Source organism: Phasianus colchicus, chromosome 3 (genome assembly GCF_987193195.1).
Source record: "Phasianus colchicus chromosome 3, bPhaCol1.hap1.1, whole genome shotgun sequence".
Lineage (NCBI taxonomy): Eukaryota > Metazoa > Chordata > Aves > Galliformes > Phasianidae > Phasianus > Phasianus colchicus.
This window is the reverse complement of record NC_143438.1, coordinates 83,962,349-83,987,038: the sequence shown is the minus strand read 5'-3', so window position 1 is coordinate 83,987,038 and position 24,690 is coordinate 83,962,349. Positions and strand designations below refer to the sequence as shown.

At 39.7% G+C, this 24,690-nt stretch overlaps 2 protein-coding genes across 3 annotated transcripts in view; one reads left to right on the top strand and one right to left on the bottom strand.

Moving 5' to 3' along the window:
- The window catches only part of NSMCE2 (NSE2 SUMO ligase component of SMC5/6 complex), a 130,200-nt gene extending 129,865 nt beyond the window's left edge, over positions 1-335 (bottom strand). The window contains exon 1 of the mRNA XM_031591216.2: positions 153-335. The gene's annotated coding sequence lies outside the window, so the exon portion shown is untranslated. The remainder of the gene's footprint in view (positions 1-152) is intronic.
- On the top strand, positions 227-23,664 carry WASHC5 (WASH complex subunit 5). Of its 2 annotated transcripts, none has more exons than XM_031591214.2 (29): positions 227-349; positions 803-1,106; positions 3,088-3,233; positions 4,007-4,091; positions 4,344-4,444; positions 5,294-5,486; positions 5,780-5,932; positions 7,054-7,167; positions 7,686-7,857; positions 8,380-8,507; positions 9,177-9,306; positions 10,320-10,432; positions 10,975-11,141; positions 11,785-11,860; positions 12,513-12,623; positions 12,742-12,882; positions 14,263-14,343; positions 14,998-15,099; positions 15,712-15,891; positions 16,554-16,678; positions 17,041-17,203; positions 17,888-17,990; positions 18,089-18,168; positions 18,715-18,818; positions 20,080-20,209; positions 20,325-20,421; positions 21,342-21,495; positions 21,761-21,848; positions 23,283-23,664. In XM_031591214.2, the coding sequence occupies exons 2-29, from the start codon at positions 921-923 to the stop codon at positions 23,337-23,339; spliced, it is 3,480 nt and encodes a 1,159-aa protein (XP_031447074.2). In that variant the 5' UTR covers positions 227-349; positions 803-920; the 3' UTR covers positions 23,340-23,664. The 2 variants fall into 2 exon arrangements, with proteins under 2 accessions (XP_031447074.2, XP_031447075.2); XM_031591215.2 differs by lacking the exon at positions 227-349 and adding an exon at positions 370-632.
- Positions 23,665-24,690: the final 1,026 nt, after the last annotated feature.

Genomic DNA, 24,690 nt, shown 5'->3' with positions numbered 1-24,690 from the left:
CGCTGCCCCCGGACCCACGGCTGAGCACGTACCACAGGGGGCTTCACACAGCGCCGGAGAGAAGCGGCAGCGAGCCCCGCTTCCCAGCCCTCCCCCACACCCCCCGCCCCCAAACCAGGCGGCTTCGCCCCCCGCGCCGCCCAGCACCTCACCTCTTCCCCGCCGCCGAGGCCCGACGGAGGCAGCGGGGCGGAGCGACCGGCGGAACCGCCTCATCATCCCGCGCCTCTGCTGACGGCGCCGTCACGTGACGGGCCGGGCCGCGCCCCGCCGAGCCGCACCGCCGCGCTCAGCTGCCGCCGGCGCTCTCCTCGGGCGGCTGTCCGAGCTCTCCTCGCGCCGGGGCACGGTGAGCAGGCGCGGCGCTGCGGCTCGCGGTTGCGTTGAGGCGGTGAGGCGCAGCCGGGCCTCGGCCAGCGGCGGAGCTGAGGGCCTACGGCTGCGAGTGCCCCGCGCGGCGGAGCGCGTCAAGCGCTGTGCGTGCGGGGGAGGAACTCGGAGCTTTTCGTTTCACCGACTGCTTTAAGTGCTGCGTTTGCAAGTTATTCGCCTGCTCCGCAGGGGGCCGGACTCGATGTTCTCTGGAAGTCCCTTCCAGCCCCTGCGATTCTGTGGCTCTGTGAAAGATGCAGGTGTGCGCTTAAAAAATCCGCATAGATTACGCTATCGAAAGTATCTCGGGGTCGTTCGGGTTGGACAGGACTGCTGAGAACATCTAATCCCGCCGCCGGCCCTTCGCACATCCCTACGCTGTGTCCCTCAGGAGGTGCGGCGCTCACCCTGCCCGGTTCTGTTTCTGCAGGTGCTGTTGATGGAGCAGCCCGTTTTCTCCTTAGGATTTCTTCGTCAAACGAGCTGAAAGAGGACGGTCAAAAACAGGCGGCGGGACTCGTGCTGCGTCGTTCACAGCCAGCTCCACGATGGTGGATTTTCTTGCTGAAAATAACCTCTGTGGTCAGGCAATTCTTCGGATTGTGTCCTGTGGAAATGCTATCATTGCGGAGCTCTTAAGACTTTCTGAATTTATTCCTGGGGTTTTCAGGCTGAAGGACAAGGCTGATCAACAGAAGTATGGAGATATCATCTTTGATTTCAGTTACTTTAAGGTAAACCCTTTTCTTCTGTTGTTAAACTTCCCTGTAAAGCATTGTTGTCCTAAACGTAAGGCTTACAAAACTGATTCCTGACTATTGTGTTTATTACTAACACGCTTCAGAATTGACTGCAGTGACTTGTTATTGCTGCAGTTCCTCTGTACTCAGCACTGGTGAGGCCTCACCTCAAGTACCGCGCTCAGTCCCTGCAGGAAAGACATTGAGACTGTGTCCAGAGAAGGGCAGTGAAGCTATGAAGGGTCTGGAGCACAAATCTAGTAGAGAGCAGTGGAGGGAACTGAGTTTGTTCAGTCATAGAAGAGGAGGATCAGGGGAGACCTTATCGTTCTCTAAAGGTGCCTGAAGGATATTGTGGCGAGGTGGGAGTCATCCTCCCAGGTAACAGAGATAGGACGAGAGGTTTTTGATAGGCTCATGTTGTACCAGTGAAGGTTCAAGTTCTACTTGAATACTAGGAAAGAATTTATCCCAGAAAGAGTGGTCAGGTATAGGCACAGGCTGCCCAGGGCGGTGGTGGAGTCACTTCCCTGGAGGTTTTGAAGAACAGGGTAGATGTGGCACCAAGGGACATGGTTTAGTGGGCATGGTGGTGATGGGTTGATAGTTGGAGTAGATGATCTTTGTGGTCTTATCTAACCTTAATGCTTTTGTGACTTGCTTTATGCTTACGCAAAATTTACCAAACTGAGGTAGTAACTGGGATTTGCTTGCATACAAACACTCCAGTTTTGGACTGTCCTGCATTTCATATAGTTTTGGTCATACTTAGCCTCACCTTACTCAATTTCAGTGAGCAGAAAGAGTCTGGTGCGTGCTCTGTTCACAAGCACCTGGGCAAAAGAGAAGTATAACCAATACCCATGCATAGAGTTTTAGTGCTAGAATGAAGTTACAATTTTATGTATGAATGTAGAAGAACAGTCTTTCAGAATGTATGATGAGTCATTTGGCCTGTGAGTTTTGGCAAATACTGGTCATATAAGACTTGAGTAGTGGGTTTTCTTCTCAGGTGTTATTCCCGAAGGAACTTCAAATGTTGCTTTCACCACCAGGTTCTGAGCCTGTGCAGTGGGTTGGGTTTTCTGGAGCAGTACTGTGAGCAGTATGCCCATCTTCCTCTGGTTATCTGTAGCTTATTCTCTGCAGCTGTGAAAGCTGCTTCATGCTTTCCTGTTGAACAGTACTGTGATTGTTCATTCACTGGAATTGTCACGTGTCCTGAATCAACAAATAAAGAGTAGTGAGCATGAAAAGTCCTTGTTTTCCTTACATCTTGCAAAAAGCTTAATCCGTCTATCATTTTCCAGTATGATTTAGAAGGAGCTGCAGATGCAATGTAGTTTGACTTTAGCTGGTTTGTACATTAAAATGCATGTTAGTAGTACAGCAATACTGGGGAGGAGGAGAACTGATAGGAGCTGTGAACTTTGGGCACTGGCTGGGAGCCTCAGAAGCTGGAAACCCAAAGCAAAAATGATTTCACAGATACCTTTAGATGTGTTTGTTAGTTTTTTTTAAAAAAATATTTTATTTACACAAATTACTCGGAAATTTTAAAAGCAGATGGTATGATTGGTAAGAAATACAGTTATAGTGTAAACAAGAAGATTTTTGAATGTTAAGGGAGCAAAGCAGCACTGCTGCTTTTCAAAGCGATTGCACTACGGCTTCAGATACATCAGTTTTACCCAGAGTGTTAACCATCTTTTTCTATTGCCTACATAGAAGAAATTGTATCTAAAATCATTGTTAAAAAAAAAAAAAAAAAAAGTGTAAAATTCCTCTTTATGGAATGCATTTTCAATCAGAAAGTAGTTCGGAAAATTGCCAGTTCTTGTTTTAATACGAAAGGTTAATTTTGTTGTAACTGTCATTCTGGTAGTTGTGCATTTTGTGTCCTAGTGGAAAGCATTATGGACACAGTCAAACATTGTCTCTAAACATAATTGTGTTTTGTTTTTTTTTTTTGTAGGGGCCTGAGGCATGTGAAGGCAAACTGGAAGCAAAACCAGAGTTACTGGATTTAGATGAAGAATTTCGTGAAAACAACATTGAAATTTTGACAAGATTTTATCTAGCTTTTCAGAGTGTACATAAATACATCGTAGATTTAAACAGGTATAGCATCATGAATGCATGTGGAGTTTCTTAAAGACTAGATTTTTGTGGTCTTGCAAAACAGTATACCAGATCCTGATGGGTTTGTTGTTTTTTTTTCTTTAGTTTTCATTGTCATTATTTTCCTAAACTTAATTCTTCAGTGGAGTTGCCTTAAATTTACTATGCCTGTCTGCAAATGCAATAGGAGAAGTTAATGTAATAAGAAAAAAATCCAGAGAACCTTAAATCTAAGATTTGATGTTGCTGTTGGTTTTGTATGAAGATATTGGTCTTATGGTAGTATGTGTTTTTACTGGCAAGCCCTTTACTAAGCAGAAATACCCTATTCATCCAGATGAACAGTCTCTGTTTCTAGCTCCACCTTTCAAATTGCAGTTGACATAAATTTAAAATGTTTCTAGGGGGTATTTTTGGGATAACTTGAAAATACGATATTTCTGCTATATTTTGCACTTGGGGAGGAGCTTTTTCTTCTCAGTACTTTGTTCTCTGGCTGTTAACCTCCCATATGATTATTAAGAGAATATGAGCTGGAAGTTATAGAGTCTAGTTCACTTAGAGCATTTAGAAATGAGAGGAGTGTTTTGCCAACTGATTGGCTCTAACTAGACTTTCCATCCAGACTCTCATTTTGTACTTTGCTGCTGCTTGTACTACTGCAAGGTGTTCTGTTGTCTCTGACTTTCAGAGGAATTTGGTCAATTGAGTTCTGAGGAGACACATTTTGAGAGTAAAGTAGTCAATTACCAACTCTTTGTCGTGGTTCCTAGATATTTAGATGACCTCAATGAAGGAATTTACATCCAGCAAACATTAGAAACGGTCCTCCTTAATGAAGATGGAAAACAACTTTTAGTAAGTATTCAAAAATGTTGTAATAGTAGAAAATGAACTGATAACTGCAAAACTAGAGGAAAAATTAAAATTCACCAAGAATACTGTAATGCTGTGGCTTGCTTTGATGAGGACAACAACCAAAAGTCTACAGCCTGCTGTTTCTCACACTGTGTTGACCAATAGTTGATATTCTATTAGTTTGTCAGCACTTGTTTGTCTTTTAATGTTCCTTGAAATTGTATGTCCTTCATTCTTGCTTTTCCCAAACAGTGTGAAGCACTCTATCTGTATGGAGTCATGCTGCTGGTCATTGACCAGAAAATTGAAGGAGAGGTCAGAGAAAGAATGTTGGTTTCTTACTACAGATACAGGTAACATAGTTTGGTGTTGAGAAGTACTCACTGCTGAAAGAATGTAAGATGGTTTACTCAGTTCACTGAGTTATTGCATTAACATAAATGGAAGTGTTTGCACTTGTTTGATCTTTCAGATAGACTGATAATTCTGCAGAGCTCACTGGTTATCAGCAGAGCTCATAGCATGAGCTATTGTTAAGGGTCTCACTGCAAAACTGGAGCAAGAGATTTGAAGTCCACTGGCAGACTTTCAGATTAAGTTTTAGCACCACAAATGTGAGCTCTGAAGGTAACACAGCCTCCCAGTTGAGAAGCTCTGAATATCTATGAGGCAAATGCATTGCAAGTCAGACTTCCTGTGGTTACACTGCTAGATAAGTTGAATCAAATATGAGATTTCCAGAGTGGACTGACAGCATCATTGTATGACAGGCAGAATCTTAAAGGTTTTAAGTGAAAATCCTTTCACATATAATGTAACTAGAAAATGGACTATAGTGTGCCTATGCTGCTTTGCTTGCATTTATACTTCTCAATATATAATGGGATTTCAATATGAACATGTTTCAGTGTCCTTCTGTAGTACAGTAAGAATTGTATTCATGGGGTAAACATTCAAAAGTCCTCCAGACCTTAATACCAAAGCTGGGTTGGATGGGGCTCTGGGCAGCTGGAACTGGTGGGTGGCAGCCCTGCCCACAGCAGGGACATTGGACCTCAGTGATTTTTAAGATCCTTTCCAACCTCAGTGATTCTATGATCCGATCATTTTCCTTAGAGGAAGAACATCACTACAAGGGAAGTGAAAGGAAGAAACTATTGGGTCACACAACTCAGTTTTCATTCCTTCCTTTTGTAAAACAGTGCTGCCCGATCCTCTGCTGATTCCAATTTAGATGATATATGTAAGTTGCTTCGAAGCACTGGATACTCAAGCCAACCTGGAGCTAAAAGACCTCCAAACTACCCTGAGAGTTACTTCAGCAGGGTACCCATAAGTGAAACATTCATCAGCATGGTTGTTGGCCGCTTGCGGTCAGACGACATCTATAATCAGGTAAGTTTCTGTGAGATAAGAAGGATCTAAAACTGAATGCCAGATGCTGACTTATTATTGTAACCTGTAAAAGTTAGCTGATATCTCCACAGTCAACTTCTATATTCTGTAAAATATGTCTGGTAAATACACTGCATGTATAAGCATGTCCAGCTTACCTGCATATCCTCCTTATCTTGTAGCATGCTGTATGTGTATTGATAGATAGTACTTTTTAAACTGCTTCATGATACTTGCAGGTGGTTTTTGTTGCATTATATTTTGTTCTGTTCTATTTTGGTCTCCATTCCCAGGTTTCTGCATATCCATTACCAGAACACCGCAGCACTGCCCTGGCTACTCAGGCTGCTATGCTTTATGTGATACTGTACTTTGATGCTTCTATTCTTCACACACAACAAGCAAAAATGAGAGAGATAGTGGATAAATACTTTCCTGATAATTGGGTAAAATTTAATTTTGTTTTAAATTTTTTCTCTGGGTTTACTGTTATGGAAGCAGTGTACAGTATGCTTTCCAAAAAAAAGAAAAAACAAAACACCAAATGAGAGTTCTTTGTGCATCTGTTCTGATTTTTTTTCAGAAGCAATCTTACTTTGTTCAGAATTAGGCACTCTGAGGCAATCCTTCTGGATAAGCAAGGATAGCTGCTCTTTAAATATAACAATTATTGTTGTAAATGCTTAAATCAGCTTATTCTGATACTGTCATGGTAGAGTGCTTCGTAGAAAAATGTAGATTGGAAGGTGCATGAGGGCATCTTCTAGTCCAGCCTTCTTCTCAAAGCAGGGCTAACTTCAGATTTAAATCAGGTTATTCCTGGGCACGTCCAGTAGCATTTTGAATTTATCTAAATAGAAGATTCTGCAGTGTCTGCAAGCGCCTGTGCCTGTGCTTAATCACTGTCCCTATGAGGAATTTCTTCCTTTTGTTCAACTGGAATTTCTCTTTTAGCTTGTGACAGTTTCTCTTGACTTTTTCCTTTGTACCTCTGATCAGAGCCTGGCTCTGTCTTACACGTAACTTCCATTTAAGCAGTGGAAGCTTGCAGTCAGAGAAAAGAAGGTTTAAGAGGTCTAACTCAAATAAACCCAGCTCCTTCGGCCTCTACTTCCATAGTGAGTCCCATCCTAATGGCCTTCCACTCAATTCATTCTAGTTTGTCCATGCCTATCATGTACTGAGGGGCTCAAATATAGATACATCACTCTAAATGGAACCTCATGGGGCTGACAAGAGAGGAGTGGTCACTTCCCTCAATCCACTGGCCACAATCTGAATGGTGTAGTCTAGTGTATAATTAGTCTTTGTTTTCATAAGGCTCCATGTCTGATTCATGTTTAGTATGCCCACCAGGTTGCTTAGGTCCTTTTCTGAAGAATTCTTACAGGGATTTTACATAATAATAGAAGGAACCATTGTATTGCTTTCTGAACTGACTAAGCCTCCAATAAACTTTGCTTCATGTTTCTTCTTACTTTGCAGCAAAGAATATGGCTATCAAAAGGCCAGCTGCTGTTCATGTCTATAATATATTACTTTCTAACACTTCTTGTTTTCTGCTTAGGTTATTAGCATTTACATGGGAATCACTGTAAATCTAGCAGAAGCATGGGAGCCCTACAAAGCTGCTAAAACTGCCCTCAACTACACCCTGGATATTGCAAATGTAAAAGAGCAGGTACATAAACCAGATTTCAGTATTTTTAGCAAGATTTCAGTCTATCTTTTTTTTTTTTTTCACGTATAGAGTTATTTGAATTTTATTCAAATAGAATACTTTGAGTAATTTTTTATATATAACAAAGTAAAAAATACTTCATAGTCTCAAGTTCTGGTCCTCCTAACATTGCTTGTTTCTCCTCCTCTTGTGATGGTTGTTTCCCCTGAGAGTTTCAAGGTTGTGACTTGACAGAATAGTTGCTGATACTCGTCAAGGTGATGTTCAGTATTAGCATATTTGAAGCTAACTATAATGTTTGATTTTTCTTAAGTAACCGTTTTAGAATCTATGTGTATCTGTTAGTAATGTGGCACACAGCAAGATAGTTTTAGATGATGCTTCCTAAGCTTGTATTAGGAGTGAGAATACTTTCCTGGTCTTGTCCCCATTGAGTTCTTAGAAGCCCCAGCCATGATGTACATATGCATTCCTTTAGAGACAAGGATTATATCGATGCAAACATTTTATGTTCTAAGGCAAACAGGTATGCTGCAGTCACTGAGCGAGTGCACACTCAGGTACAGCAATTTCTCAAAGAGGGCTGTCTAAGGGAAGAGTTGGTGCTGGACAATATTCCCAAACTGCTGAATTGCCTGCGAGACTGCAATGTGGCAATCCGTTGGTTGATGCTTCACACAGCAGACACAGGTAAGACCTCGTGCCAAACTGTTATTTCAGAGCTGTCTGTCCTGCTATACTGGTGCTTCATCTTACATCCCGAGAGAAATTCGCTGTGTGCGGTCAGCAAAACATCACCTGCTGTTTTTAGTGGTGTGTTGAGCTGTTATTTTGCTATCGTGCTCCCAAAATCATTAGCTGAAGTAAGCATGCATCTATTTCCTTATTATGTGAGAGGTGTTGCATCTCCATGCGTTTTCTAGAACAGTCTTATGAAATGCTGATCTATGGGCTTCTGAATAAGAAGTGCTAAATTCACACGTGGTTTGCAGAAGCCAGCAGAAGAGTTTTAATGAAGCTGAAGCACCCCAGAAATCTTTACTGTTCAAATGCAGGCCTGTACAAAGCTGATGAAATCCATGTAAATGCAGGATGAGTGGAGACGAGCCTACGAGACCAAAATGTTTTTGTTTTCAAGCAATTAAATACAAGTTTATTTACAAAGATTGAAAAGTTTGGCCAAATTCTGTACTGTTGTCCTTCCCTTTTTAGCTTGTGATCCAAATAACAAACGTCTCCGCCAGATAAAGGATCAAATTCTAACAGACTCAAGGTATAATCCCAAGGTCCTATTCCAGCTTCTTCTGGATACAGCTCAGTTTGAGTTCATTTTGAAAGAGGTAATGTACTACCGCCTTCTTCATTGTTTTCCCTTTAACAGCACGACAGAAGTGAAGACTCGAGCAGTAGTTGTACATTTATTGCACAGAAGAGTTAGAAGGAATGGATTCTTTTCGTTTAATCGTGGGCTTTCTGTAGAGAGCTGCAAATGACTGATGGCTTTTTCAGTCTCCTCAGTAATTGGCAGTTTTTATTCTTTCCCAGCGTCTCTGTATTTATTGAGAGCTCTCATGAATGCCCTGATGGTAAGCAGTGCTAATTCTTTTAATAGGTTAAATATCAAAGAGTATGCTGAACTTTAATTACATCTATTTTGAATAGAGTGTCTCTGTGTAGGCTGATGACTATGTGAAGTATAAGTCTATGTTAGATCAGAGTCTTCTGGTATCTGTAAATAAAAAAAAAAAAAAGGTACACTGTATTCTGTAACTGGCTGAAACCCAACAATATCTGAGTGTGTACATATGCAATTTATTTCTATCACGCTACGTTCATCTCACTGGCTGTACTTCTCAGTGCTTTTAATTTCATATTTAATATTCTGGTAAGGTCCTGAAGTTAGGCAGCACTCCCTGTAAGTCAGTTGCATCTGATATCAGTTTTTTATTTCATTTTCTTTTGTATGTCTTCTTGCCAGTTTCATAAACCAAATGCTTTGTTTTCAATAGATGTTCAAGCAAATGCTGTCAGAAAAACAGACAAAATGGGAGAATTACAAAAAAGAGGGATCTGAAAGGATGACTGAGCTTGCTGATGTCTTTTCAGGAGTTAAGCCTCTCACAAGAGTAGAGAAAAATGGTAACAACTGAAAACTGAACTGATGGGGGAGGGGAAAAAAAGTTTCTTTCTTCTAAGCTGATACTGAAAGAAAATAGATGAGGTTAATATTGATAATACAAAAAAATTTAACTTGCCTTAGATTCCACTGAGGTCTCTTACATGCTGTGTTGCTTGGGTTCCCTGTGTGTATGCCATATGTAAGCCTTGTTTAGGTTCCTAATATTTACATAGCTATATTTTTCAGTCCAGTTCATATCAGTATGTTTAGAGGTGGCAGGTAAGGTTATGAAATAGCATTTCACTTTTCTACGTGTAATAGGGTTCATGATATTGTATTATATGTAGAAAGGAGTGGAAAGATCATATCCATTAAATATGGGGATGCTTCAAGGTTTCCTCACATTCTTTTCCTAGTTGTAACCTGGATTTCTACTGTATCAATATTTTTTTTTTCAAACCTACTTTTACTTCTCTGAACCTCTCCAAGGGAGTTTAAAAGCGTGAATCTGTTTTTCCAAATTTCTTGCTCTGTGTTTTTGAAATATCTCTTTTTTTGATTCTGTTGGTGTAAAAATGTTAGATAGCTGTCTAGTCTAGTCACAAAAACTGCATAAAGCATCAGTGTAAGGACTGCTTGTAGCCAGAACACACAAATTGCAACTGTCAAGGCAATTGCCATTATTAAGCCATTTATAAAATGTAAATTCATGATTAAAAGGGCTTCTTTGTATAGATTTTGTAATGCCAGTTTGTTTCTATAATTGTTTTTTAATGTTGCGTGATATTCACCTGAGCATTTGCTCCTTTAAAAGCCTGTGCATTGAAAGGCTAGTAATGTAAAAAGTGAGATGAAGACTTTGTAAATAATCTCCCTTATGTATAGCAATTAGGGTTTCTTGGTTTTGTTTTATTGGGGTATCTTGATGGATTGTTTTGGGGTTTTTTTTGGTACTGTCCAGCAAGTTCCCTGCATCATTACTTTTTTACCACGCATGGAAAGATTTGATTAATTTTTTTCTTGTTTTGCATAGAAAATCTTCAGGCTTGGTTCAGAGAAATCTCCAAGCAAATAATGTCTCTTAACTATGATGATTCCACTGCAGCGGGCAGGAAAACTGTGCAGCTAATACAGGCACTGGAGGAGGTATGGCAAAGACACATAAACAATGATTTACAAAGCAGATTTTCATTTTAACAATAGGCAAAGTGTGTGCATCTTTGCAGTTTTGTACATACCGTCATCAGAACTTCCCTGTAGACCTTGTGATTGTAAAATAAGGGATACAGCATGAAAAACTGTCCCACCTGCAGATGAGTATTAGTGGGGATTTCTGGAGAAATGAATTCAGTACCAAATGTTATTTGTCAGCATTGCTTATTATTTTTTGAGAAATTCTGAAATTCACTTGAACCTAGAGATGGTAATTTTGAAGGCAAAATAATAATACAAAACAATATTTTGTTATGTGCATGTGGTTTCTCTTTCTAGGTTATAACAGAATCCCAGTACATTTCCTGCAGTAACTTCACAAAATATCTTGTTGAACAGCCTCTAAAGTAGGCCAGTGTAGTGCAATATCACTATCTGAAGAGATGTCAGGTTAATGATTTCTGTTTCTGTCGCTGTCTGTAAAGGTGAATGGACCAAAAAGGGAATTTTTGTTGCTGTTTTATTTGTAAATACAGGTCCAAGAGTTTCACCAGCTGGAAACTAATCTACAAGTTTGCCAGTTTCTGGCTGACACCCGCAAATTTCTACATCAGATGATCCGAACTATCAACATTAAAGAAGAGGTCTTGATCACCATGCAGATCGTTGGCGATCTTTCTTACGCTTGGCAACTAATTGACAGGTATCCCAGCAGGAGGCATTTCTTCCAAGTCCCCAGTGGTGAAACTTTTAAGAAGTAATGTGTGTGAATGTTTTGGTTATTATAGCACAGTGAGACTCAGTGATCTTCATAGGTCCCTTCCAACTGATACTATTTTATTCTGAACTCTCCAATTTAAAAAATAAGGTCTTGTTCTGTGAGTTGTTGAATGTACTTAACTCATATCAACCTGACAGGCATCACTGTTAACTCTTATCCATGTTTTGAGCTGCAGGTGAAGCTTCTAGCCTGGTCTAACTATAACAATCTTGTTAAGTTTCTATCTCCAGCCTTTAGTCTGACTAGGATTCCCCTAAGATACAAGAGTTCTCATTTCAACTAAAAACAGACAGGGAAAGAAAAAAATGTACAGAACTACTTCTCCATAGTGCAGTTCTGCTAAGCTGCTACTTCATTTTCTATCCCGGATGTTGTTGTCTTTTGCTTCCATCTCCCCCACCTTACATGTTTTTTCTAGCCAGTAGCTCTTCAGACCAAAATCTTTCTTTAGTGAAGTTTCCCAGATTTCCTATGCCATTTCTGGATTACACTGTTGCTAATGACAAATGAGTTGAAAATAGTTTGGGGGGAAGGAGCTAATTTGTTTTCTTTATTTCCTGCTCAGCTTTACATCTATTATGCAGGAAAGCATAAGAGTCAGTCCATCTATGGTAACTAAACTTAGAGCTACTTTTCTAAAGGTAAGTATGATGGTATATGAAGATATTTTAACACTGTGAGTCAATCAAAGTGTTTGTTAAATAGGCCTTAAGTCTATAAAGTCACAAATAGTTTAAATCACTTTTACCACTATTTTCTGTATCTAGCTTTTTTTAGAGTGAAATTACTGAATTAACTCAAGTTTAGTTTTACTAGAGACAAAACCAATTTATGTATGTTTTTCTATAGAACCAGTAACGTTGCTGCCATTAGACAAAATAGCCTCCTCATCCGGCCTCAATACATTACAGTTACTCGCTGCAGGTGTCACTTCCAAAGATTGAATTTTCTGCATATGTAGCAGAGGAGACTGAAGATAGATTGGTTATGCCATTTTTCTCTCATGATGAAGATTTGGCATCAAATAAAAATATTGTCTGTGGAGTTAAGAATGGGAAATAGCATGGGAAGGGGGGAGAGGAGAGTAAAATCGCAGGAAAAAGTAGCTTCTGCAACTGATAAAGTGAGGAATGTGGCATAATACCGAACTTTTTGACGTTGTAATAAAACACTGCTAGTTAGGAAGAATATAGTACTTCGAGTTGTAGCTAAAGAGCCCAGGCAAAAGAGTTGAGTCGTTTAATTCTTATTAGGAAAGCAGACATGAGGTTAAAATGTTCACTTTGTTTCTAGCTTGCTTCTGCTCTTGACCTGCCGCTTCTTCGTATCAATCAAGCAAACAGTCCTGATCTTCTCAGTGTATCACAGTATTATTCTGGTGAGCTGGTTTCCTATGTAAGAAAGGTAGGTGTTTGGACAGACGTATCTCGTTCTGTAATTACTTTTCTACAATTTCTGATATTTTTTTTTTTTTTAATTTATAATGTAGTGACTGTTTGTCTTGTCTCTCTTTTTTACAAAGGTTCTACAGATAATTCCAGAGAGCATGTTTACTTCTCTTCTCAAAATAATAAAGCTTCAGACCCACGACATTATTGAAGTGCCAACTCGCCTCGATAAGGACAAGCTACGAGATTATGCTCAGCTGGGACCACGATACGAGGTGCAGTTACAATAGGGAACTCTTACAAATCACACCACGTGGGGTAGCTGACTTCAGCCTAAATTTGAATCGGTACAACTCCACAGGGTTGTGCTCTTAAAAGTGGAATTCGGTGTGTTGACTGAGTAAGAATTAAAATTGATGTGTGTCATTAAATGTGAATATCATAGTTTTCCTGAAGACAGGTGAGTAACTTCCTTTCTGTTTGTAAAAGTCTAATTTTTGATCTTATAGAAAAAAAGAGGAAAGCTAAATCTGTTTGTAAATTAGATGAAGATTTTGGGGTTTGGTGAGAGGGAGCAGTGAACAGTTAAGTCTGTAAGTAAGAACACAAGTCTGAAATGGAGCTATCGCAATTTGGAACGTGTGTTCCAGGAGAGGGAGAAAGACTGAATAAAGCAGCAGGGTTAAGCTTTTTCAAATATGAATACAGTCTGAGGGTGTGTTGGTTTGATCAGATGAAGAAGTTGCTATTGCTCAGTGCTGGCTGTGGCTATGTGGTGTCTTCTGCACTGTTATTGGTCTGGGAGGATGAGCAAACAAATGTTTTTAATAGAAGATTATGAGGAGCAGGAAAATTTGAATAGGTCAGTAATCCTCCTGAATAATATATCCTTTAGTTCTTCAAGTGTTAGTTAGAATGCCATCTTTTTCCAGCAGTTTTTCTCAAAATACTCACTTGTTAGAGTTTTAAACAGATTGTGGTCTCTAATTAAGCTGATATTCAGATCCAAACACTGGGTTTAGACTTGCCCATTAAATTTAGTAAAAGCTTACTGGGGGAAGGGAGAGCAGGAATGGAGGAGTCAGTATTTCATAATATTCTTTTAATTTTAAGGAAGCTTCTCACTTGTGGCCTCTGTGGAACTGCATTGCCTCTATTTTACATTGCAAATGTTTTAAAGGCAAAAGACTGGCTTTTCTGAACTCTGAGCATAAAGATGCCTACCTAATAATTTAAAACTAAGTGATTGTGCTGCAGCATTTTGTCTGTGGAAATCTTGAAGTGGATTCATTGCTAGAAGCAGGTTTTACCACTGCTACCCTAGGCTGCTCAGGGATACTGACTTGCTGTATTGCATGTGTATAAAACATCAAGTCACATCTCTTCTCCCATAATCTTTGTAAAGCTTCTGAGTAGCACCTGTTCTCTCCTACTGGCAACGTAGCTATATCAATCTAATTAAAAGAAAGATGATTACTATAAGACTAGAACAAGATGTAAAATTGGAAGTATGTCAGTGCAAATCACAGGAAGCTACAGCAGGAAGCTACAGCTGGAAAATGTGTATCTTTCTGATACACAGAAAATGTGTATCTTTTCATTGTCTAAATCTGTTACATCACTTCAGTAACTTGTATCCTCTTTTCCTATTAAAGGTTGCCAAGCTAACCCACGCAATTTCAATTTTCACTGAAGGCATCCTCATGATGAAAACTACGTTAGTTGGTATCATCAAGGTAATGTTCTGTTGTTTCAGTAAGAAAAAATCACTTAGTGACAGCACTGTAGCAAAATAGACTTCTGCATATTAGGCAAGACTTTGATAGAAAATATAAAGAAACAGAAACCAGAGAAAAAATGAGCTTGCATACAGATTTTCAAACAGGTGTTTGACATGGCATCCAGATTAGAACTATGTTATTTAAGATCATTAAGAAGTTACAGTTCTCCTTGTAAATAGGTTCATCAACCTTACTTGATTTTTTTTTTTTTTTTTTCCTATTGGAAAAATGACTGCAGGCTTTTCTGAAGAGCTGCTTTTTCCATTGGCAACGACTGCTCTTCCTATATCTTTCAGAACTCCAATAGCAACCATTCTTGAAGCAATACACAGTTCTTAATACATTCTGGTTTTTATAATTGTACATCATTCTTAATGGATCATTAACAAACCTTGAATATGGGAACAATGTTTGTTATTCAACTTGAAGGAACTGTTTATTATACCTTAAGAATTTATCCTCTGGACAAGCAGCTGGTGGGAAAGTGCGTCTGTGAGCACTGCTTCCCTGTTACAAAATCAATATTTAATGTATTTCTTGGTAAACCAAATATACCTTCATATTTTTGATACCTCTCTGATTTTTCAGAAAAATGTTTCTTCTACTTAGGTGGACCCAAAACAGTTACTAGAAGATGGAATAAGGAAGGAGCTAGTAAAACGGGTGGCTCTGGCTCTTCACAGGGGACTCATCTTCAATCCTAGAGCCAAGGTATGTAACAGCTTGTTTTTGTTTGATTTTGCTTGTATCCCAGCTTTCCTGGCAACTCCTGGCTATTCCCTTCTAAGAAGTAATTTTCTATATAGATCTCCTGCATGCAAAAAAGGAAGATTTCTGAACTTCTTGAGGGTAATTTGAAATGCCTCATTTGATGTTAAAATTAGTGTATAGGTCAGTAAGAGTACACAGAATTCAAAGACCTATTTTTGTTCTGCTCCAAGGGTCCTATCAATTGTGAGTTCACAGTTCTGTCCTTGTGGTAATTCATGGCAACATGCTAAGTAAAGAATACAAAAAGAAAAAACTAGAATAAGGATTATGGATCCTTGTTTTGTTCTTGTCCAGATTGTTAAATCTCTATCCTAGATAATCAATAGTATCCTACAAGAAAAGTTATAAAATATTTTTCCTCCTATTTCTAAGGAGAACAACTTGAAATGTCAGACAACGTGTGACACATCTGCCAGTGATTTTTTTAGTTCCAACTGGAGCATAGTGAAACATGGAGAGATTGTGGTTCAAAAGGCATTTAGAAGTCTTGTATATTTTCTTTGTATTCTACTTGTTCACCATTTTACTTTTATCATCTTTTTCCCTTCCTAGCCAAGTGAACTGATGCCTAAACTGAAAGAAATGGCAGCAACAATGGATGGATTCCATCGCTCATTTGAATATATCCAGGATTATGTCAATATATACGGCTTAAAAATTTGGCAAGAGGAAGTGTCTCGTATTATTAACTACAATGTGGAACAGGAGTGCAACAACTTCTTAAGAACAAAGGTGCTAGTCAAGAACAAAAAGTCAATAAGTGCTCTTACATTGGAATGTTGAACTTTGAGTGATAGAACACTTGTAGTCAGTCCTTCATGCACAGTCCTTTCAGTTGTCTTTAAATATGTTACCTATCATGAAAAAGCATCTGCCCCTGGCTTTCTCTGAATTATTTCAGCATCCTTTACTCTTATGCATAAGAGTAAAGTGCCCCAAGAAGAGAGTTTTGATATCACTCACTGACAAAAGATATCCTTCCTCTCTTCCTGAAAGGAAACAGAAAATAACTACAGAATTGCAGTAGTCTTCTTTGTATCTGTAGTTAGCCATCTGCACACAGGCTTAGGTAGATGCATTAGTTGCCAGATCTTATGACATTTCACAACTAGAGGAGTGAATAGATTTTCATTTAGCTACCAAAACGGTGGACAGTCTACCACAGAAAGAAGCAGATTAAATTTTTGCTGGGAGTGAAAGTAGTTTTCTTAGCCTTCGCACTTATAATTTGCTTACCCACTGTCACAAGATTCATTCTTCTCTTTATAGTGTTCTGCTGTGTATGACCTACAATGTTGTTCTGTGTTGTACTCCTTGAAGTTAAAACAATTTTGAGAGCAAAGTAAAAATGTGCAATGGTAACACTGTAAAATGCACTAAAACTTATTTTTCAGATTCAGGACTGGCAAAGCATATACCAGTCTACTCATATTCCTATACCAAAATTCCCACCTGTAGATGAATCTGTAACATTTATTGGTCGTCTTTGTAGAGAAATCCTGAGGATCACAGACCCAAAGTAAGTACTGTGCATCACAAGCTGTATTAAAGCTGCTTGCATTGAATTGGTCCAATTCCACTGTATTCAAAGGAAATATACAACGAATGGTTTTTATTTGACTGACAAATCATCATAGTTATCTAAAATTTTATCTAAAATGTATCTAAAATTTACCTGATCTGCCTTGTACATTTTAAATAGTAGAGTAGAAAAGTTGTGATTTTAGTAAAAGAAGCAAAACAATGTAGGAACCCTGGCAGAGAGAGAGAGAGAGAATGCTCTTTAATGCCTGCCTGAATAAGATAATGTGTTACTCAGATTATCACAAAAACTGTCTGCAACTTGTTCTGAAATATGTTATCTCTTCAACTCTTCCTTAGAATCACGTGTTATATTGACCAAATGAACACCTGGTATGATGTCAAAACTCATCAGGAAGTGACCAGTAGCCGTCTCTTCTCAGAGATACAAGATACTTTGGGTACCTTTGGTCTCAACGGTTTAGACAGGCTGCTATGTTTTATGATTGTGAAGGAGCTGCAGGTAATTCTTGAACTTTAGTTTCTCAAGATCACATTGCTTTTATTGCTTAGTAACTTTGCTAGTGAAGTATACATTCTATTGACTTTTGAAAGTCAACTTCAGTGATCTCAAACCTAAAGGTAGAATATCAGTTGCAGATAGAAGACGCATTGCTCTAGAGTAAATGAAGTTAGTACAGGTTATGTGTTGCATAATGCCTCTCAAGCATCAGTTTTGGCCTATGTGTGCTTGAAAGTTGACCTTTTAAGGTCAGGTTTTATTTTTCTATCTAGATATCAACAAGAAAATCAGACTGTTTGAGTCCACTATGATATAAATATAGTGTCAGTTCTATGCAGTGCCCATGAGCATAAGCAAATCTTCCTTTGAAAAATCTAGTCCTGGTCTGGTTAAAGATTTTAATTATATAAATAAAGTATCGATGAAGAGTTTCTCCTTGACACTTGAACAGCTGGTTGTCTGCAGCAGGTATGTGTATTGAGGAGGTGAATCTGTAATTGTCCTAACACTGATGAGTGTAATTCAGAAAAGCAAGTGGTCTGACAACAGGATTCCAGAACTCTTCATCTGTTGAAATATTTTCCTTGCTTCTCCTCTAGCAGCGAAAGACTGACATTGAAAATGTGGTTGTACCATCAAGCATAGCACGTGTGTGAGGATTTTACCTATCTTTCTTTTATTTAGAATTTCCTCAGTATGTTTCAGAAAAGTGTATTACGAGACAGAACAGTCCAGGATACATTAAAAGCACTTATGAATGCTGTCAGTCCTCTCAAAGGAATTATAGGTAAGTGCTCTCTGGTTAAGATTGAAGAAAGCTGGTGTCTCAGTACACTTGCATTTATTCCTTTTCCCTCTTTTTTTGTTTTGTTTTTTTCTTCTCAGCAAATTCAAACAAGGTTTACTCTGCAGCAATTGCAAAAACTCAGAAGATCTGGACAGCATATTTAGACTCTATAATGAAGGTAGGCTGACACTATTTATTGATGCATAGGATCCACTCTAACTTTTGGTTATGTACCTTAGACTGCTTATTTTACAGTATTGTTTTATGTTGGTAGAATTTTGTACCATTACAAATGAAGCAGAACTGGATTCATGAGAGCTCCTGAGCTTCCATTATATACACATCTTAAAGTCCATAAACTCCCCACGATGTAGAGTGAATGTAAATGTGCTAAGGCTGAAGTTTTGGGCAGTAGTGTGACCTGAATATGCCATGTTCACACAGAAGGCAGTCTAACATGCTGAAGGTTTAAACAAGCTGTCTCACTAACATGTTTGTTTATCTTGCCTTTGTTATGATGCTTTTTCAAAGTGCTATGAATATTTGTGCTATTGATGAGAAAAGGCCAGGGGAAGAAGAAGAATGAGGTGTAATGAGGACTTCATGTGATCTATTTTACTATAAATTATGTTACTCTTTAAGATTTCCCTTATTTTAAATTTCTTCTTCCCCCACTGCATTCAATACGACACACCACTTTTTTGTTTCTTGTTTGCACAAACAGGTTGGTCAGATGCAGATCTTAAGGCGGCAGATTACCAATGAATTAAATTACTCCTGCAGGTTTGACTCCAAGCATTTGGCTGCTGCGTTGGAAAATCTCAATAAGTAAGAACTAAAACGTGTTGAAGGGCTGCATGTTTTACTGCGGTGTAGTTATTCAGATTGTTGTCAGCTAAACAGCTCTTGAAATCTATATGGTGGCAAAATATGAAGTCTGACTGGATTTGGTGGATGAGTATTTGAATTTGAACCCCCAAAAAACTTTTTTAAAGAATAGAAGTTGAGTTGGGCTGGAAGAGGCCCCTAGGGGTCATCAAGTTCCAACCCACTGTGCCCCAGGCAGGGACACCTTCCACTAGACCAAGCTGCACAGATCCCCATCTAACCTGGCTATGAATGCCTCTAGGGTTGGGACATACACAACTGCTCTGGGCAGTCTGTTTCAGTACCTCACCGCCCTCTGTGTAAAGAATTTCTTCCTAATTTCTAATCTAAATCTACCTTGTTTTAGCTCAGTGCTCTATACCTCTTTAGGTAATAGAAAGCTGCTGTAAGATCTCCCTGGAGCCTTCTCTTGTCCAACCTCATCTCCCTCAGCCTCTCCTCATAGATAGGAGAGGTGCTACAGCTATCTGATTATCCTTCTGGCCTTCCTCTGGGCTTCTTCCAGCAGGTCTGTGTCCATCCAGAGCTGAATGCAGCGCTACAGATGGGATCTTACAAGAGCTGAGCACAGGGGCAGTCACCTCTCTTGCTCTGATGGCATGCTTTTGATGTAGCCTAGAATACAATTGGCCTCTTGGGCTGCAGGCACATACTGCTGGCTTACACTGAGTTTCTCATTGACAACACCCCTAAATCCTTCTTGTTAGGGCTGCTCTCAGTCTGTTCTTCACCCAGTCTGTATTTGTGCTTAGAATTGCCCCAACCCAAGTGCAGGATTTGCACGTGGCTGTGTTGAACTTAATGAAGTTTGTGCATTTCTCCTCCTAAGCCTGTGCAGGTCCCTCAAGCATGCACAACATACAGCTGCTATAACAACTCAGTTAATGTAAACAGCTCAGCTAGAAATTGTATGAGCGCGTTAGTGGACAGCACAGGTTTTTAATTGTGCTTGGTTTTATCTAGACTTGAGGTCACTTTTGGATGATAAATAAGAATGATGAAAGTGATGTTAATTTTTAAAGAAAAATGTCTTTGTAGAAAGTTTTTTTTAAAAAAAGGTGGTTTACTCTTACTTGTAACCAATTACAGATTTTGTGTCCATGAAGGGTTTTATTTTAATGAGATGTGCCATCATGTGAAGCTTATTTCTGGATAGTTCAAATTTAATTTGATTTATGCAATTAATTTCTCTTTCTTTCAGAGCCATATTGGCTGATATAGAAGCACACTATCAGAATCCATCACTGCCTTATCCTAAAGAAGACAACACTCTTCTGTATGAAATCACAGCTTATCTGGAAGCAGCTGGCATTCACAATCCATTAAATAAGGTCAGGCTGGCATTTGAGTGCTTGATGTAATTTATTTTTTTCTTTCACACGTTATTAATTGAGGGGAAACATGTTATGGAAAACCTATGCCCTTCTTTTTCTCCTCTCTTCTCAGATCTACATCACAACAAAACGTCTGCCATATTTTCCCACTGTCAACTTCCTGTTTCTGATTTCACAGTTGCCAAAACTTCAGTACAGCAAAAATTTAGGTATTGTATGAGTTGCTTACTGTTCGTCTAAATCTAATGAAAGCCTATGTGAAATCATCTGCCAGCTCACCCCTAGCTTCATTATTCAGCATGATGTCATGGTGTGGGATATCCTTTTAGCCCCTTTGGGTCACTGTTCTGGTCCTGTCCCCTCTCAGCTCCTTGTGCCTCCCAGTTCCTTGCTGCAGGGCAGTATGAGAAGCTGAGACTTCCTTGGCTCAGTGTAAGAACTGCTCTGCAGCAAGAAAAACATCAGAGCTATTAATATTATTCTCATCCTAAATACACAACACAGCACCATGGCAGCTACTAGGAGGAAAATTGTCTGAAAAGTGCTTACAGTGAGAACAGGGTTGGTCTCTTCTCACTGGTGACAGGTGGCAGGACAAGGGGAGATGGCTTCAAGTTGTGCCAGGGGAGGTTTAGGTTGGATATCAGGAAAAACTTCTTTACAGAAAAGGTTGTTAAGCATTGGAATAGGTCTCCAGGGAAGTGCTTGAATCACCATCTCTGGATGTGGTGCTCAGGGACATGATTTAGCAGAGGTTGTTAGAGTTAAGAGTAGTATGGTCAGGTTGCAGTTGGACTTGATGATCTTTAAGGTCTTTCCTAATCTGAGCAATTCTGTGATTCTGTTCTAGCTGAAACCAGGACTTACTGAAACAAAACAAAGTGGTGTAGGAAACAACATCCAAACTTCTGACTTTGCCATTCCATCCTATGCCTTAGTTAATGTCACTAAGCCATTTGCTGTGAGAGAAATACAGTTGCTACGCTGGCTTTTGATTTTTGTGTGGACAAGCAGAACAGGAGGCACAGAAGAAAATCTTATGAAAATACATAACATATGTTTGCCTCTACCACCAAGAATAGGTTGTTTTATAAACATGTGATTTGGGGTTGGTTTTTTTTCTGTGCAGGAATGGTGTGCAAGCGGCCAGCTGATCAGATTGACTGGCTTCCCTTAGTTCTGGGGCTCCTTACCTTGTTGAAACAGTTCCACTCAAGGTACACAGAACAGTTTCTGACTCTGATCGGTCAGTTCATTCGTTCAACGATGGAACAGTGCACAAGGTATCCATGTTTCACTTTTCCTTATGTATCACCTCCATTAAGGGTTCCCACTGCTTTTTCAGAGTGTTTTTTTCTTAGTAAAGTACCTTTGATGTAATAATATTGTTTGACTTGAATATAAGATTAAAGTGTGTCTCTTCTTGTAATGGAATCACACAGTACATCGTGGAAAAAGTATTATTTGAAGCTTGGCATTGCTGTAGAGTGTTACGCAGGTAACTGACCAGTTGGTAAGATGGTGGTCTCCATGTTTGTTTAACTTCAGCCAGAAGATACCAGAGATGCCTGCTGATGTGGTGGCTGCCCTCATGTTCCTGGAGGATTACATTCGCTACACAAAATTACCAAGAAAGGTAAGAACAAATTCCCTGTCTCCTGCATACAGCGCTGGCTGTGCTGTCCCTGCTGAACTGCAGTGTATCTCTACATCTGATGACAGTGGCTGAAAGAGAATTCAGGATAGTGGGGCGTGTCCATATGAGATGTTAATGGATGTGGGGATGTGGCAGCCAGCGATAGAACAGTTTCTACACCAGCTTGAATCTGGCTGGATTCTGTTCAGACTGTTCAACTGCTATTCACTGCTAATTTTTTTTTTTCTCCCTTCACTCCTACAGTTATATTTTTAGGTGGGAAAAAAAAAAGCTCTGAGGTATTCTAATCTGTTGGAAAGAGACTTGTGCACATTCTAAATGGAGCCCTGTTTAGGGAAACTAAGTTGGTTTATGCTGCGGCTGCATACCATACTCATTGCTTCTATAGAATGTGGCATCATCTGCAAACGAATATCCAAAATGATAGACTTTGTAGGAATGTCCAAAGAGCAGTCTTTACCCTTTCTAGATGTTCTGTAAAAGAACACCAAACTACAATTGAGATGAGAAATCTGTTATCTAACAGGAATGGGCCAAAATGAATTTTTTTGAGTCTATGTAACCTAGAGCTCTGTACAACTTGTGTTACTTCTGTACTTGGTGAACTATCTTCATATTAGTCCTTGTATCTTTATGGTAAATGTATTTTTCTAGAAAAGTCAGAGGGTGGAAAATACAGGAAGGATTTCTATTTGGAGTAGACTGGAAGAAGCCTGTTTCTGTTTAATCTTCAAGTCTGTTGCTGGGGGGCTTTCAGGAAAGGGAGAGAAAACCAAAGTTTTGAGATGTTGCAGAGTTAAATAATAGCAAGCTTAGCAATATTCTAAGTTGAGGGCTGAGAGCTGTTCAGAAAGTCTGAGTCTCTGGCCCTTCGTTTCCTTCCCTTGCCTTCCTTCTAAAGAAGTAGGGCTTCCTGGGCAGCTTCTGTGTTTCACATGCAAGGGAAGTTCTGAGAGTGTGCATTTAGGATTAAGTGCAACTTAGCAGCATTTAAAGGTGACATATTTGTAATCTCATATGTAAATAATAAGTCATAATCCTATCTGATCTAGTCTTTACCTTAGTTAAGAAAACTTGCTGATTCCTAGCTGTACTTTGGGCTAAAAGGGAGACTCTTTCCCCACCCAGTGTCAGGCTGCCAGCTGCTGGGAGCTGGCACAGGCACATCTCAGCCTGGTGCTGGCTGGAGAAACAGCAGAGTGAGTATCAGCATTCCTGCAGTCTTACACTGTACCTTTGGGCCCAACAACTTCTCACAGCCCTGGGCTTGCTTTACTTTCCATGTCTGGCACCATGCTCCTTCCTTGTTCAGAGCAATAGGATTGTGTGCTCAATGGGTAGATTAAGTATGCTGTGTTAATGGAAGAGCAGAACACAAATGAACAATGAACCTGAGCAGCTCTTTTTCTTTAGGTTGTTGAAGCCCACGTGCCTAGCTTCATATTTGATGAATTCAGAACTGTTCTATGAATATGGAGAAGGACCAAGGCTGAAACAAGGGACTGAGGATGAGAAAAGCACAGCTTCTAAGAATTGTCATTATTCTGTGCTTTGAGACAGTTGCAGGTACTGCCTCACAAACTGTAACCATCAGCTAGCTTCTATCTTTCATGCTTGTGTAAATCTTGGCAGGATCTGTGCTGAATCTCATCCCTGCACTGCACATTATAAATGTTGTATGTCATTGTTTATGTATAAATCATTCAGTTTTTTGTTCTAAATAACTATTTGTGGAAACAGGACTTTTGTATCACAGATGAGCCACACAATTGGAAATAAAGATACTGAAATGTTTGCCAGGACTGAGGAGTCCAGTTCCTTGTTAAAAGGAGCAGGAGGGAGGAAGAGCGCACAGAGAAGTTTGGTGTTTATATCAGTGCTATGGCAGTAAGTGGTCCTGCACTGCTCATTGCTGTCCTGGTGCCAGCATCACCAGGAGCTCTCAGAACATCCTTTCATTGCATCAGCACCAGCAGATAAGGCCACATGTGCACCCAGCTGGTGCACTCCTCACCTTGGTTCTCTGATGAGGCACTGAGTTCCAGCCTATGGAGCTCAGTGCTGCTGAAGTGGGTTGTTTCACCTCCTGCCAGAAGGAGGTGTAGAGCAGGAGAAAGACGTTCAAGTCTTTAATCTAGCCCCCATGGGACTGCATATTCCTCTTTGAACTCATGTTTGTTTTGTTCATATATCAAAATATTTCTCCCCATTTTTAACACCTTAAAGCTTTTCCTTTAGAAAGCTCTAACCTTTCCCCAAATGCATTCTGTCCCTGCCATAGACGTAGTTTCATAAAGTTGGTTCTGGATAAGCAAATAAAGAGAGAAAAGATTAAAACATGACAGAGCCTTTTTTACTAAGGCAATTGTGACTAATTTCATGTTTCAGGTCATGTTTGAGTTACCTCAGGAAAAAAGCTAGTAGCAGCTTAATGGTGGTGTAAATTACTGCTGTAACATAGCAAGCAGAAAAAACAATGGTGATAAAATCATTAAGGAAAGAAAGGGGGGGAGGTCACAGTTCAAATATTCTTCCCTGGAAGGATCATTTCCAGGTCAGAGAGGGCCCTGGGCAGCCCAAGCCAGTAAGGGACAATCAGCCCATGGCAGGAGTTAGGGCTGGATGGGCTTTAAAAGGCCCATTCTGATCCAACTGTAATTCCATGAAATATGTTACCAGGAGACAGAGAAGTGCTGTGCACAAGCAAATGCACAGTACATCAACATCCTATTTCCACTGTCGCACCATTACCTGCAATTCCTGGGTTACCACACGGCCACAGAGAAACAACAGCTGTCAGCTTACAGCTCACCCTTCAACA